Here is a 16,103-nt window from a genome sequence, read left to right as displayed (position 1 = left end):
TTGCTTTTGAGACTTGAGATTGAGCAGCGCTTGGCTCGCCGTTCGCTTGCTCCCCTCTGGAGCTAGCGTCTAGCTAAAAGACAGAGAAAATAGTTCCCTCCGCGCACGTTAAATAAGTCCGTATAGAAGTTCAGTTTTTCAACGAAGCAGGGGACCTTTTGCGTAAACCGCAGGGTTCATTTCTCCTAATTTCAAATTTTCTATTACGTCCTGAGAGAAAGTAAACCAATTAGTTCGTTTTCGAAGAAAAATTGCGACAACCAGCTGATATACCGTTAACTCGTGCTCTGCAGGATCGCCATGATTGACTGCCTAGGTGCGTCTAAAAACTTTTCATATTTGACTGGTTTTCTGCCAAAAATGCTGGCCTGCTGCTGATCTAGGTATGCTAATCTTTGAGGTATTTTTCCCGGCAATCAGAACCAAGCTTTCCGATCCCAACAATCAATATTTTATGGCGCAATCGGTGTGCGAAGTGGTCGTTTCGCTGCAAACGCAGTGGCTCAGCCATTGAACTCTTAAAGCACTTTTCGCTGTCCTTGACATTTTTGCGGAACCCTTAAATTCCAATTTTGACAAATTCATGACTGAAGTTGCCCCGATTTTATCCTTTACTCGTCTTTTCAGACCGTGATATTAGGTATTTGGGACATTTCATCCATTTAAATGCATGTGAACGGCAGGTGTACGAATGGGGAGTGTCGGAGTGTGTCTGTCTGTGGATCGGATTGTTACGGCCATAACACTAGCAGCCGTCGTATTTCGATCGGATTTCTATGTTTAGATTAGCTTTGCATCGCATGATTACCCTAAAACTAAAAGCTGCGTTCTCACATCTTCATTACACATCGCAAATCGAAATTTTATTCCTTTGAGCACAAGATATTATTCAATTTGAAAACTACTTCAGTTAAATTCCGTGTTTGTGATAATACTCCATTTAAAAAATGGCAACCCTGCTAGCTCGACGTCGATAAACAACAATGATTTTTTGTTTTCTTACTCGCCGAATCAGCTACGATTTGTTTTATTCGGAGTGTGCATGTGCTTAATAATTGATTACGTTGGTAAAATAAATAACAACAATTTTAATTTTTCAGGCGTCTGTTATTAAGGTGAATTCTAAACACTCTCATGTCGTGGACAGTTGGAAGGCGAACTACAGGAAGTTGAATACTGTATTGTTGTCGTCATTAAAAGGCAGAGGTGCTTCAACCCTGTCATAAAATGACCATGGTGTGCACGCCTAGGATGCTGGTGGACACTGTGCCCAAGAACAACTCAAGCAAGCCTCAAGCTGTGGCCATGTCGCCCAAAGAGTTGTCCGACAATGATGACATTGCTACATCGATCATCGTTGATCCCTATTTGGGCTTTGTCACGCACAAGATGAACATCAGGTTTGAGAACACTGCACATTTTCCTGTAGAGTACCAATTAGTCAACTCTATGTTTCCTGCAGGTATCGGCCTGTGAAAGCAAACAAGGAAGAATTCAAACGAATTGTGAAAGATTTTACCAAGAACCAAAACTACGAGAGGGCCTTTAAACGTCTTGCTTCTGTGGACGGCGTCATGGGTGCCTACATGTCAAAAAATAAGCTAAACCAACAAACCCTTAAAGAACACGTAAATAATATTATCATGTCACTATCAGGCCGGTATTAATTAATTTCCATGTCCAGATTTACCGGTATCTGCGGGTGTTTGACAAAAACTCTGGCTTCTCTATAGAGCCATGTTATCGGTACTCTCAAGAGGGTCAGAAAGGGGCCAAAATTTGTGCCACCAAAAAGTGGTACAAGAATGAAAAGATCTCAATGCTTGTCGGGTGCATAGCAGAGTTGACGGAGCAAGAGGAAGAGGTTCTGCTGCACCCTGGCAAAAATGACTTTTCTGTCATGTACAGCTGCCGAAAGAACTGCGCACAGCTCTGGCTCGGGCCGGCAGCTTACATCAACCATGACTGCCGTGCGAACTGCAAAGTAAACTGAAAATGAATGTGACGGTTTTGTATCATCTAATTGGCTTTTAAAGTTTGTCGCTACGGGACGAGACACGGCTTGTGTGAAAGTCCTGAGGGACATAGATGTTGGAGAAGAAATCACCTGTTTTTATGGTGAGGACTTCTTTGGAGATGGGAACTGCTTCTGCGAATGCGAAACTTGCGAAAGGTAATGAATTGGTACCCCTGATGTGGGAAGCACTGCTTTAAAAAAAAGCACAAAGAAATTATTTCCGGAAGGATGACTTTACGTCCTGAGGACTGGAGGAAAATATCAAGCTTTCTTATAATTAGAATCACTTTTGTGTGTTTAATGATGTCTCACAGTTTAAAGACAACAACAGTAATACTAATTATCACTTTAATAGAAGTGAGCATTTTGGTATCACGTGAATTTCAAGTAACTATTAATAAACTTCAATTATGAAAGGTTATATTAATCGTAGCTTTTGAAGTCTTGTAGAATGAAGGAAGTTTCTCTAAAATAATCTCATTTTCTAGGAGAAGCACTGGCGCTTTTGCTAAGAGTGACAAAAACACAGAATCAAATGGACGGTACAGATTGCGAGAGACGGACAACAGGTTGAACCGGACGAAGACAGTCGAAAACAAACCCAAAGAAGAAGAAAGTGAAAATGCGTCCAAGTCTCGGTTAAGTGTGTCGGAACTAAGGCAAAAGGGGTTGACCAAGTATGACGCGGAAATGTTGCTCGCGCAAGGCTGCACGTTCACAGACTTTGAGTATTCGGGTGGAAAGCAGCAACCAAAGGAGCTGCGCAAAAGATCTAGAAACTCGGTCCGTAGCAAGCAGGGGGACCGGCTTCGTGCGTCCGAGGACGCGCAGAGTACTGGCAGCAGCGACCAAGACTCTGCCTCCACGGGCGCAGATTCCGTAGCCGAAATGCCGCTGAGAGAGGGAATCACGCTGCGCAACCACAAAAGACTCGCAGGGCTGACGCTGACTCAGCAGCAACAACTGCAAGAGCTTCGAGACGACGAAATCCAGAGACGCTCAACAAGACTGCGTTCCGAGGAGGCCGAGTACGCAAGAAAGTTCGCAGAGCTCGATATCTGCTCAGGTAAGAATTTATTTTAAAATGATTTAGGCCGTTTCTATAAATAACAATAGTTTAAAAATTTAGTACGCAGCCTTCACAAAAATTATTTGAAGATGAATGGTAGTGAATTTCCCCGCAAAATCCTTTAACACACATAGAGATTAGGTCCTAAGGATCAGTATAAAGTTAAAAAATACATAGGTAGCATCATAAATTTTTCGAGAATATGGGCCTCAAAGTTGGCATTGTTTTAAATGGAGAGTTCTCAAAGGAATTTTGCCATCGCGATTTTCACTGAAATTCCGCATTTTCCCAAAAAAAGACACTATCAGATATATCTGGATGAGAGGATTCCAAATCACGTGAGAAAACATGGTATAGCACTTTAAATTTCGGAGAAAACTGGCAAAAATCATCTGATTGGTCAGCGATCTAGCGTTTCTTGCCAACAGAGAGGGGCGTTTCCCGCTGTCGCTTCTCGCTTCATTACTGAAGGCGGCCAGCGCGCTAGTTAATTTCACTCAATGATAATTTTATTTAGGTTTTCATTATCAGAAAATTTTGAAATTTTCGCACATAGTAAGCAATGAATCTGTCTTTGTAAATCAGGTAAATCACTAAAAGAATATCTCTTGTTATGCGGAGTATCTGATAGGCATAGGAAAATCATAGAAATTATTAAAATGAAAAAAATTGTATTTTCAGAAATGGTTCTCAAATAAATTAATGTAATTTTAGGTATTTTGATTTTTCCAAAAAAAAAAAATCACCAAATTTTATGAAAACAGTAAATTTGAGAAATTTTCTCAATAGAAAATTAGAAAAAACGAGCTTTCTTTATACAGGCAGTTTTTGACGCTACTATGAACTGGTGAATTTTAATGAGGCCAAACACAGACCTTTCGAAAATCTGCAATTTTTGAAAGAATAAAAAAGTTTCAAGACTCAAAAGTACTTATTTTTATCTTCTAACTTCCAAATTTCCATAATTTTTCTCAACCCGGAAGCAATTATATTCCTTTGCTCAAAAAAGAGGGCGTAAATGGTCAAATTCGAAAAATTGGATTTTGATTTTGCGGCAATATGGTCAGTAGTATATGAAAAAAATTGGTCAGTCAGGGTTTACTTTACACGTAATTATTTTTTTTTAATAAATCTATCATTCCATTTTTAAAAAATATGTTAGCCTTTTTCATCTAAATCAGTCAATATCTCAGGCTGTGTTAAATAGAATTTTCAAAAATCTTAAGCGCCTGTAAAAATCTGGGTAAATTGTGCGAACCTTATTACATAGTTGGTGAAAATTTGTAACTTTGCAGGTAAAGCACGGAACAATGGCGTCCGAAGGCAACCAAGCAGAGCAGTGGCGAAAAATTCGCGGTACTCTTCTGCTCCGAGCGAGGAGGAGTCTACAGTGAAGGTCAGTGGAGACGTTTTCCCTGCTGAAGAGGTCAAGTGGGAAGAGGAGGAGGAAGAAGAGGAGGAAAAGTGGGAGATAGAGGAGGACAATGAGGTGAAAGTGGAACCAGAGGAACGGTGCGTGACGCCTCCGCACCGCTCGGTGAAACTCACTCTGAAACTGAAGAGAAGTCCCATGATTGACGAAATCATCGAAAGTGGTCTTCCATTCGACTCTAGCGCCTCGCACATGAGGCCCGAGTACGAGGTTCTCAAAGTGGAGGGAGTGAATCTGGATACAAACGATTCGCCGAGTTCGCCTGGCGGCAGCAGCAGCAGCAGTTGCAGCAACAGCTGTGACTCGCACCATCGGAAAAAGCACAAAGTCAAGCGGGCGAGCCGTAAAATGCGGAGGGAACTTGAAAGCGAACTGAGTGTTTTTGACACTTTGCCTGACTTAACACCGCCACCACCTGCTGCAAGACCCCCAATGAAAAGGCTAAGACTGATCCTGGGAAATGAGACTTGCACCATAGATATTCCTCCACCTGCACTGCCGCCTCCACTGTCTCCCCCTTAACTATCGCTCTCTTCTAGGTTAATTAATTTCCTAGTTCACTTAAAAAATTCCTATATCTGATGAAACTGTTGTGGATTGACTATCTTTTTCCTTTTTTTTTCAACGTGTCAACTACGGTTGCCTAGCCAAAAATTACGGGGGAAATGAAGCAATGTAATTCTTGATTCATGACTGGCATTCGCGGCTGGTGCTTATAACATGAAGCAGGGAGACGAGGCAACCGTTTTGAGCTTTTTAGGATTTTTATGCTGCTGAATTTTTACGATTGCGCATAATTTAATGAAAATCTTTGGAAATTAAATTTCATACCAAATCAGTACTTTCATTAATGAGACGCTATTTTGTTATCTCAGTTCCTAGTCCATCGTCTACAAGCCTCTATTAGTTGAAACTTTCAAGCTACTGAACTGCCCCATGTCCCTTTTTATAACCGCAAGTATCTGTCTAAGCATAAAGTTACTGTAATCCATCCACGGATGCTTTTTAAGACAGGTTATAAAATACAATAGGCTAATTTTTTATTCAAATATTTGTTACATAAGTGATACTCTTGATATCTTGTGATACAATATGTAATATGAAGTAGAGGGCAATGCACGTAATATTCTTTTCGCATTGTTTTGTCATCAGCAAGCACATCAATTTAATTAATTACTTTGTTGGTCTGCATCTATTTGAGAAATCACGTTCTAACCATTATAAGGTTGCTGGGTGAGAAGCTGCTTTTATGTCGAGCAACCGTTCACATGCAAGGCATTCAACTTCCAAGCATCCATTGGTTTTAAATCAACTGTGTGTGCAGGTAGTTCGTGTATAAATGTGAATAATTTAGTTATTGGTGAATTGACGACTTCGGCTTTTGAATTTTTAAGGCAGCTGCTAAACAAAAATGTTTGCACTAAAATTTTCGTGAGTTGTATTTTAGCTGTAGTTTTCTTACTTCAAAAGTTAGGGTATGAATGACGTTGCTAGTGTGATATGCTGAATATGTATGATTTAAATTTTTTTAATTATTTCCAAGTTGTTGTTATGACTTAAATTATTTTTAGTTTCGATGATGGCATTCAGGGAATCAACCATATTAAAATTTGCTCTCGAGGCATCTTTCAACTTTGCAATACATTATTAGTATCTCTCCACATTTGTGATGCAGTTTTGCCATAATATAATCACTGGTTTTTAAACTCACTCTATTTGAAACTCCTCTTGGAAATTAATTTACTGTGCATGTATTTTGATTAGCGAATTAAGGTGATTGAAGACTGGCTCAGATGTAAAATCAAACGGTATTTTCAAGTGAAAGTATGTAAATATTATTACCATTGAATTGGCCATAGATTGTCTTAAAAAATTTGTATTCCTTTCTTCACGCACCTAGTTTTGATAATTTTGGAGATAGTAATCAAAGCTATGTAGCTTGATTTAATCTGATTCCATCTAATTTTAGTCTGCATTTTTTCAATAACTAAACAAAGCAACATTCTTTTTCTTAGAATTACATTACAAATGTTTTTCAGATGGTAAGATCGCCCTGATTTGTATTTCGTTTGCCACTGTGTTCATAATTAATTTAACTGTCCGCACTCACATTGATTTTGTGGCTGTTGAAAATAAAGTTGCTCTAAATTATGATCCAACTTTTTCATTAAGTTTTAAACCATAATTATGTAAGGAAGGATCTAAATAAAATGACACCCTCTTTGGAAGTGGATGGTCTTCAGATCTTGATGAAATTCGGTGGAGATGTTGCCCTAAAAGGGACCTAAGTTGAACCCTAAAATATTAGGTCAAAATTCCCAAAATTGCCTATTTTACAGGGGTTCTAAATTTGAGATTTTTGAAAAAGGTGATGTTTTCGGCGATTTGTAACTTGGTTTTTGTTTGTGGTAAACACAAAAACTTGTTATTATCCAAAATTATCTACGTTTGATGCAAAACAACTTCCCCACGACGACCAACTGCGTAGGTCAAAGGTCAAGGTCACTAAATTGGGGTCAAACTTTTCGAAGAAATCCCACATACCCTAGTGCATAAAATTTTGAAAATTCAAAATAGCCAAAATGTGCCTCATATCCATGGTAACAACATATAAAAAATTGGCGAGACTTATTTTTTTCTTTTTCGAGGTATTTTGAATTGAGTGTTTAAAGTCGATGTTTTTCGGGTTTTCCAATCGTAAATAAAAACACGTTTTCCGCTTAATCTCAGCTTCTATGGGTGCGATTTACGAAAACCGCACACCGTTTGATACGTAATGACCTCCCCTTGGTAATGCAAGTGATCATGAAGGGTTCCCACTAGAGTGTATTTCAAGAACAAGACCGAAAAAAATACCGGAATTCAATACCAGAACAATACCAAACAATACTGGAAAAGGCAATACAAGAATATTGCTTTTCCTGAAGTCATCATGGTGGTAGAAAAATTTTCATTGAAAAATTCTTCTAATTTTTAAAAATCCCTATTTTTGGTCGCGTAAATTTTTTATTTTCAATAAAAATTGCATAAAGATCCGCAAAAAAGGTTTAGCAATGCAATTGATATTTCCCGAAAATATGCGTGTTTTTGCGAACCCTGCACTGGTTATACCAAGAGACCGAAAATTTCATCTCTCATCGCAATATTCCAAATTTTTTGATTATTATGGCACGAAATATATATATGATTCTTTCTGGGTAAAATCCCGTAAAATGCAGATAAAACCAAATCTAGTGGTTTTTCCAACTGTTTTCTCAAAATAACCAGTGTTGCATTTTTGCGTATTGCAAAATTGGTGAACCCTGATTGCTTCCTTATTCCTCCTCGAACGGACAAAGTGAGAATCTTTAGGCTTTTCATGCTGCACTCTGCCATTGCTGCCGATAAAACTGTCCCTCGTCCCGCTGAAGATTGTCCCTGTCCCGTCCCATCCCTTGTCTCGAAATACAAAATTCCCGTAGTCCCTGTCCCTGGTCCCCTCTCTACTTTCAATTTTAAAATATATATAATCAAGCAAAATGACAATTTTATTAAAATGCCAAAGCAAGATTTGGTAATATAAAACTTAAAAAAGATGTCTTTCAGAAAAAATCCCAAAAACAACCAAGAATTTTTTCAAAAAAATAAATTACAATACAGATACAAGGATTTTTTGTCAGAAAACCAAAACAAGAAGGTTTGAAAAACAATACAAGACAAGAAAATTTTAAACATTCCTTTCAGAAACAATACCCAGGCCCGGACTGGCACCAAATTTTTTACCGGGGACTGTTGATTTTCGCGGCCCACCGAGCCACCGCAGCCCACTACCCCCCCCCCCCCCCCCCCCCCGACCTTTTATAATTTTCCATTTAAATGAAAGGTAGTTTCCTGCGCGGTGCAGTGGTAAAAACTTTTTTTCCAATTTTTTACCATTTTCTTGCAGGCCATATTTGCACCTCAGTTTTCAATAATTTTCTAATTATTTGCTCATGACCTCGACTTCAAAATTTTTTAAAGAACCATTTGGAGAAATTGAGGCAGCAAATGGCAATTTAAAAGAAAAAAATGTGTACAGTAGAGGAAATTTTGACCACTTCCGACCGAAAATCTTAGATTTTCATAAGGTGAAAATGGAATAAATTCATTTCTTGAATTTCTTGCGCAAGAAATGTGCAAAATTGAGTGGTAGAAACCGTTAAAAAGCAGTGGTGAACAAAATCGAGTGGTATTATTAAAGCAAATACAACCCTGATAGCGAGCTGTTTGTTTTTCCGCGTTTCTACAGAAATAATGTCCTGCTCAGCCACTTGTCGGGAGAGGAAGCTCATGAATTAGGACTACAACCAGTAGCCGAAACTAGTTGAGCAGGATATTTCTGTAGAAATACAGAAAAATATAAAGCTCGCGCTATTCTTCGAGGAAGCTGCCATTCATGTCGACTGATTTTTTACTTGTACGGATTATTTAGTTGTGCAGTAAAAATACATATATATATATATATATCATCTGAAATGGATGGAGTGACATCAAATACATCAATAATCGACCTATTCTGGCCCAATTATTTTGGAAAACAGGGAAAACTTGACAGTTGAATAAGGTTGCGTTGCTAAAATCTGTGTGTTCCTCAAAATTCACTCTTGTATGAGGTTCAGAGCAATAAATAAATATTTTTTCAGATTAATATTACCTTTTTTCCCTTTTGAACAAATCAGCTTGACATTAATTTTTTCTTGAAATTTTTTTACATATTTGACTTCTAAATAAAAATAGAAACGTATGCTAGAGCACTCACATCAGCCAGCCTCGCCAAATTTTGATTAGCCGCTTTGGTTTTAGCTCGCCAGGCACGCCTGCCGCCGGTCAATAGTTCGAAAATGGAAAAAAGAAGTTTTAGCTCCTTCGGCCGTTTGTTGGCCTATTCTCATCCAAATCTAATAAAAACGCAGCCCAAATAATGCATTCAATAGTTTCCGCGCTAGTATGAAACACGCAAAGCGAATTTTTCAATCTCGAAGAGGGGGCCGCCGAGTCCTTGTACATACCTGATCAAGCTCTCGATTTAATTTTTATTCCTGTGTAAGACAGAAAAATCAAGGATATGATAGTTTTTCCCGTTTGATCACTCCCCAATAAAAATATGATAACATGAATTTAACGAGGAGCGGGCCCAACGACCAAAGCGGTGGCCCGGTGGGCGCAACGAAAATGAAAATTTTTTCGATTTTTTATTTTCAAGATTTTTCCTTTGATTTTGAAAATGTTTTAGCCACAACAAAGAATTGAACTTATGTTGCCGCCAGCTCCAGCACGGAAAAACCACAAAAAATGGGCTGCGACAGCCACAAACGCGGGCTGCTTGACAGTCTTGGAAATATTGGGCGGTCCGGGCGGCCCACTTGGGCCGCGGCCCACCGGGGTTTCGCCCGGTGCGCCCGATTACCAGTCCGGGCCTGAATCTGGCGTTATTTTTTCGATTTGCAATGTTAAATTTTTCAGGGAAGCGAAATTTTGAATTTCAGGTCACCAAAAATTACGGCTTTCCCAAATTTTCTCACAAAATGTGAAGCACAACATCGATTCTGGCTGAAATTTTCCGGCGAAGCCATTGTTGATGTGAAACAATCGAAAAAATTATGATTTTTCATGAAAATCGGTGAAAATGTCTAACTCCGGCAACACGTGTCGGGAAGCTCAGCTCGAGGGGAGAGTTAGGGGACAAATCCTGTCGAATAAAGTCGAAATTCGGTATGCTGCTAGAAAATGGCAAGTTGGTCTGGAAAAATTTTAGTTTTTGAAAATCAGACCAAAATTGTCCACTTTCATAAGGGGTCCGTGTTTGGCCTTGCAGCTCAACACCTATGGGTCAAAAAGCAAAAATAAGCACAGATTCTGAAAGCTGATAAAATTTGCAATCTTCATTGTGTGGAACAAAAATTTCTTTCGCCTTCGACTTTCCCGGAAAATTCCTTTGAAAATTCACTAAACTTCTTGGGAAAAAGAAAAATATCGAGAAAAAATTTTCAAGATAGCCAAAACTTAGCTGGGGTCTTTATTAACGTCTCGTGAAAAAATAAAAACATTCGTTCAAGCCATTTTCGTGCTGCGCGCGATTTCCCAAGTGTCCAACTTGAAAAAACCGAAAAAATCGAAAGAGTTCAAAAATGGTCAAATTGCACATTTTCAGACTCCACACGAAGTGCTGATTCCAAAAATGTTTGGTTTTTGAAAATCCGAGCATTATTCGAAAAGTTATGGAACTTTGAAACATTAAAGAAATTTTTGAAAATTTCCACATTTTAAAAATGGTGTAACTTTTCGCAAAGTTATCCGATTTAAAAAAAAAAAACATTTTTGGAATCCGCATTTCACGACGAGTCCGAAAATGTGCAATTTGACTATTTTTGGAAACTTTCGATTTTTTTTCGGTTTTTCAAGTTGGACACTTGGGAAATCGCGCGCAGCACAAAAACGGCTTGCACGAAAGGTTTTATTTTTTCATGAGAAGTTAATGAAGACTTGAGCTAAAGTTTCGCTATCTTGAAAATTTTTTCTCGATATTTTTCCTTTTCCCAAGAAGTCAAGTGATTTATTAATGGAATTTTTTCGGAAAATTCGAAGGCGGAGGAAAATTTTTTCGCCACGAAGAAGATTGCAAATTTTATCAGCTTTCAGAATCTGTGCTTATTTTTGCTCTCAGACCCATAGGTGTTGAGCTGCAATGCCAAACACAGACCCCTTATGAAAATGGACAATTTTTGTCTGATTTTCAAAAACCAAAATTTTTTTCTGCTCAGCACTTTATTTTGTGCCCACAAACCGAATTTCACGTTTTTGTGTCAAGATTTATGACATTTGACCTCCCATACGAAATGCGGTCCTCGGTTGGTAACGAAAAGTCGGGTTTTGGTCGAATTTTCTTAACAATCTAAAAAACTCCGAACAATTTCAAGTTTTCAACCTCAAATTTGGTCTTTGCGGAAAATTTCACCCTGAAAACATGCACGACACGACACTTTTTGTCGACTTTGACGTCGACCGTCATCCTATGTCAGCCACGCAACCCTATACCCTCAAAAAACACCCTTTTTGCGCGACGATTTTAAACCCTGGACTGTAACCGATCTTCCACAGGTCGCGCAACCTTATGACTGTTTTTACGCGGTTTTTCTGGCATCATTAATTACTTTTTCCAATTTCGGCGGCGGCGCGGTGCGGATTGCGCGGTGTGGCGGTGCGCGTGGCGGAGGCGCTCTTTTTGGCGGAGGCGCTCTTTTTGGCGGAGTGCGGGATGGCGGCGCCGCTCGTTATAGCGAAGCGCAGGACTTTAGCGCCGCTCTTTTTTGTGAAGCACGACGGCGGCGCTCGATTTTGTACCACAAAATCGTGCCTTTTGCAACCAAAACCCGCACCGCCACAACGCGCTCTGCAAAATCGTTCGATGTCGACTGCGCTTCGCAAATTCACACTCCGCTGCCAGATTCGGAATCCCCGGGAGATTTTACCCTGGAAAACCTGTTTGCACGATAGAAAAACGAAGGTTCGTGTCTCGGAAAAATTTAACCTGAGTTTTCCATAAGACACCTTTTTCGCCTGAGCATTTTGCATTGTACCGGCGCAACAATCGACCTGGGAGGGTAGACACCAATTATTGGTCTCTTCCTCCACAGCCAAAGTTTATGCCGACGTTGGAATTTTTCGGATCGGACTCCGCGATTTCAGGGATGGAATTCCCTCTTTTGTTAAGTGGATTCAAAATGTGCTGTGAATTTTTCTCCTGAAGGCAGACAAAAGGACAGCACTCTCCTTTTGGGGTCATGAAAAGAAGAAGGACATTTTCATTGTATAAAAACTGACATTGATCGAGCAGTGAGCATCAGGCCCGGACTGGCACCAAATTTTTTACCGGGGACTGTTGATTTTCGCGGCCCACCGAGCCACCGCAGCCCACTACCCCCCCCCCCCCCGACCTTTTATAATTTTCCATTTAAATGAAAGGTAGTTTCCTGCGCGGTGCAGTGGTAAAAACTTTTTTTCCAATTTTTTACCATTTTCTTGCAGGCCATATTTGCACCTCAGTTTTCAATAATTTTCTAATTATTTGCTCATGACCTCGACTTCAAAATTTTTTAAAGAACCATTTGGAGAAATTGAGGCAGCAAATGGCAATTTAAAAGAAAAAAATGTGTACAGTAGAGGAAATTTTGACCACTTCCGAACGAAAATCTTAGATTTTCATAAGGTGAAAATGGAATAAATTCATTTCTTGAATTTCTTGCGCAAGAAATGTGCAAAATTGAGTGGTAGAAACCGTTAAAAAGCAGGTGGTGAACAAAATCGAGTGGTATTATTAAAGCAAATACAACCCTGATAGCGAGCTGTTTGTTTTTCCGCGTTTCTACAGAAATAATGTCCTGCTCAGCCACTTGTCGGGAGAGGAAGCTCATGAATTAGGACTACAACCAGTAGCCGAAACTAGTTGAGCAGGATATTTCTGTAGAAATACAGAAAAATATAAAGCTCGCGCTATTCTTCGAGGAAGCTGCCATTCATGTCGACTGATTTTTTACTTGTACGGATTATTTAGTTGTGCAGTAAAAATACATATATATATATATATCATCTGAAATGGATGGAGTGACATCAAATACATCAATAATCGACCTATTCTGGCCCAATTATTTTGGAAAACAGGGAAAACTTGACAGTTGAATAAGGTTGCGTTGCTAAAATCTGTGGTGTTCCTCAAAATTCACTCTTGTATGAGGTTCAGAGCAATAAATAAATATTTTTTCAGATTAATATTACCTTTTTTCCCTTTTGAACAAATCAGCTTGACATTAATTTTTTCTTGAAATTTTTTTACATATTTGACTTCTAAATAAAAATAGAAACGTATGCTAGAGCACTCACATCAGCCAGCCTCGCCAAATTTTGATTAGCCGCTTTGGTTTTAGCTCGCCAGGCACGCCTGCCGCCGGTCAATAGTTCGAAAATGGAAAAAAGAAGTTTTAGCTCCTTCGGCCGTTTGTTGCCTATTCTCATCCAAATCTAATAAAAACGCAGCCCAAATAATGCATTCAATAGTTTCCGCGCTAGTATGAAACACGCAAAGCGAATTTTTCAATCTCGAAGAGGGGGCCGCCGAGTCCTTGTACATACCTGATCAAGCTCTCGATTTAATTTTTATTCCTGTGTAAGACAGAAAAATCAAGGATATGATAGTTTTTCCCGTTTGATCACTCCCCAATAAAAATATGATAACATGAATTTAACGAGGAGCGGGCCCAACGACCAAAGCGGTGGCCCGGTGGGCGCAACGAAAATGAAAATTTTTTCGATTTTTTATTTTCAAGATTTTTCCTTTGATTTTGAAAATGTTTTAGCCACAACAAAGAATTGAACTTATGTTGCCGCCAGCTCCAGCACGGAAAAACCACAAAAAATGGGCTGCGACAGCCACAAACGCGGGCTGCTTGACAGTCTTGGAAATATTGGGCGGTCCGGGCGGCCCACTTGGGCCGCGGCCCACCGGGGTTTCGCCCGGTGCGCCCGATTACCAGTCCGGGCCTGACAATACCGGAACAATACCAGTTTCGTCAAGAAAAGTTCCAGACAATTCAAAAGTTTGGTATTGAAATACACTCTAGTGCCCACCCCATCAAACCCTTTACCACCCCTGGAGTGCCGGAAAAATTATTTTTTTCACTTTTCTACCCTCAATCTCGATAAATTAAGCGTGATACCAATCAAATATGTCTAAAAATAGTTAAAACAATAAATATTTTTATTTTCTTTGTAGATAAACCTTAAAAAAATAAAATATCAAATTTTAAAATAGTAAAAAAATGTGCTTGAGTTTATTTTAAAAATAAAATTAAATTGCAATTTTCTTTATTCAAAATAACTTAATTTATCCATATTTATTAAGAAGTATAATATATCAAAATCATATTCTACAGTGTTCTTTTATTATACAGATATTATTAAGAGATGTATTAGAATTATGGTTGCATTTATTTATAATAATAAAAGAACACTGTAGAATATGATTTATATTTTAATTTTCTTAATAAATCTGGATAAATTAAGTTATTTTGAATAAAGAAAATTGCAATTTAATTTTATTTTTAAAATAAACTGAAGTACATTTTTTCACCATTTTAAAATTTGATATTTTATTTTTTTAAGGTTTCTCTACAAAGAAAATTAAAGTATTTATTGTTTTAACTATTTATAGACATATTTGATTGGTATCTCACGCTTAATTGATCGAGATTGAGGATCAAAAAGTGAAAAAAAAAATTTTCGGCACTCCAGGGGGTTGTAAAGGTTTCGATGGGGGTTGGCACCCTTCATGATCACTTGCATTACCAAGGGGAGGTCATTACGTATCAAACGGTGTGCGGTTTTCGTAAATCGCACCCATAGAAGCTGAGATTAAGCGGAAAACGTGTTTTTATTTACGATTGGAAAACCCGAAAAACATCGACTTTAAACACTCAATTCAAAATACCTCGAAAAAGAAAAAAATAAGTCTCGCCAATTTTTTATATGTTGTTACCATGGATATGAGGCACATTTTGGCTATTTTGAATTTTCAAAATTTTATGCACTAGGGTATGTGGGATTTCTTCGAAAAGTTTGACCCCAATTTAGTGACCTTGACCTTTGACCTACGCAGTTGGTCGTCGTGGGGAAGTTGTTTTGCATCAAACGTAGATAATTTTGGATAATAACAAGTTTTTGTGTTTACCACAAACAAAAACCAAGTTACAAATCGCCGAAAACATCACCTTTTTCAAAAATCTCAAATTTAGAACCCCTGTAAAATAGGCAATTTTGGGAATTTTGACCTAATATTTTAGGGTTCAACTTAGGTCCCTTTTAGGGCAACATCTCCACCGAATTTCATCAAGATCTGAAGACCATCCACTTCCAAAGAGGGTGTCATTTTATTTAGATCCTTCCTTACATAATTATGGTTTAAAACTTAATGAAAAAGTTGGATCATAATTTAGAGCAACTTTATTTTCAACAGCCACAAAATCAATGTGAGTGCGGACAGTTAAATTAATTATGAACACAGTGGCAAACGAAATACAAATCAGGGCGATCTTACCATCTGAAAAACATTTGTAATGTAATTCTAAGAAAAAGAATGTTGCTTTGTTTAGTTATTGAAAAAATGCAGACTAAAATTAGATGGAATCAGATTAAATCAAGCTACATAGCTTTGATTACTATCTCCAAAATTATCAAAACTAGGTGCAAAATCAAAAAGGTAAAATTGCTATTAATAAATATTATTTAAGTTTATTGTAAATATACAATTAAATTGCGTTTTGTTGATTCAAAATGACTTAATTTTTTTATATTTATTAAGAATTTTAAAAAATATTTTATATTCTACAGTGTTTCTTCATAAATAAAAAGAAATGCAACCATCATTCCAATAATTTTTTAAACACACAATTATCACCAAATGATCATGGTTTAACAATTATTTATGGTTGCATTTATTAATAATAATAAAAGAACACTGTAGAATATAAAATATATTTAAAAATTCTTAATAAATATAAAAAAGTAGAAGTAATGGA

General features: G+C 38.0%; 1 protein-coding gene across 2 annotated transcripts; it reads left to right on the top strand.

The window, feature by feature from the left end:
• The first annotated feature begins 196 nt into the window (after positions 1 to 196).
• Positions 197 to 6,672, top strand: Hmt4-20 (Histone methyltransferase 4-20). 2 transcript variants are annotated; one of them, XM_065477916.1, is made up of 7 exons: positions 197 to 316; positions 1,101 to 1,400; positions 1,463 to 1,628; positions 1,685 to 1,984; positions 2,037 to 2,173; positions 2,506 to 3,083; positions 4,382 to 6,672. In XM_065477916.1, exons 2-7 carry the CDS (start codon positions 1,228 to 1,230, stop codon positions 5,038 to 5,040), a joined length of 2,013 nt encoding a protein of 670 aa, XP_065333988.1. In that variant the 5' UTR covers positions 197 to 316; positions 1,101 to 1,227; the 3' UTR covers positions 5,041 to 6,672. The 2 variants fall into 2 exon arrangements, with proteins under 2 accessions (XP_065333988.1, XP_065333987.1); XM_065477915.1 differs by having other exon boundaries at positions 240 to 383.
• The last annotated feature ends 9,431 nt before the right edge of the window (positions 6,673 to 16,103 follow it).

Source organism: Cloeon dipterum, chromosome 2 (genome assembly GCF_949628265.1).
Source record: "Cloeon dipterum chromosome 2, ieCloDipt1.1, whole genome shotgun sequence".
NCBI classification, from domain to species: Eukaryota; Metazoa; Arthropoda; class Insecta; order Ephemeroptera; family Baetidae; genus Cloeon; species Cloeon dipterum.
Note: the sequence above shows the minus strand (reverse complement) of the source record. Positions and strands in the feature narration are given on the sequence as shown.

What these genes read in the sequence shown, in the direction of transcription:
- Hmt4-20 (XM_065477916.1), top strand. Translation starts at nt 1,228, where the DNA reads ATGACCATGGTGTGCACGCCTAGGATGCTGGTGGACACTGTGCCCAAG. An exon ending in ACGCACAAGATGAACATCAG is followed by an intron (nt 1,401 to 1,462) that starts GTTTGAGAACAC and finishes TGTTTCCTGCAG; the next exon opens with GTATCGGCCTGTGAAAGCAA. An exon ending in AACAAACCCTTAAAGAACAC is followed by an intron (nt 1,629 to 1,684) that starts GTAAATAATATT and finishes TTCCATGTCCAG; the next exon opens with ATTTACCGGTATCTGCGGGT.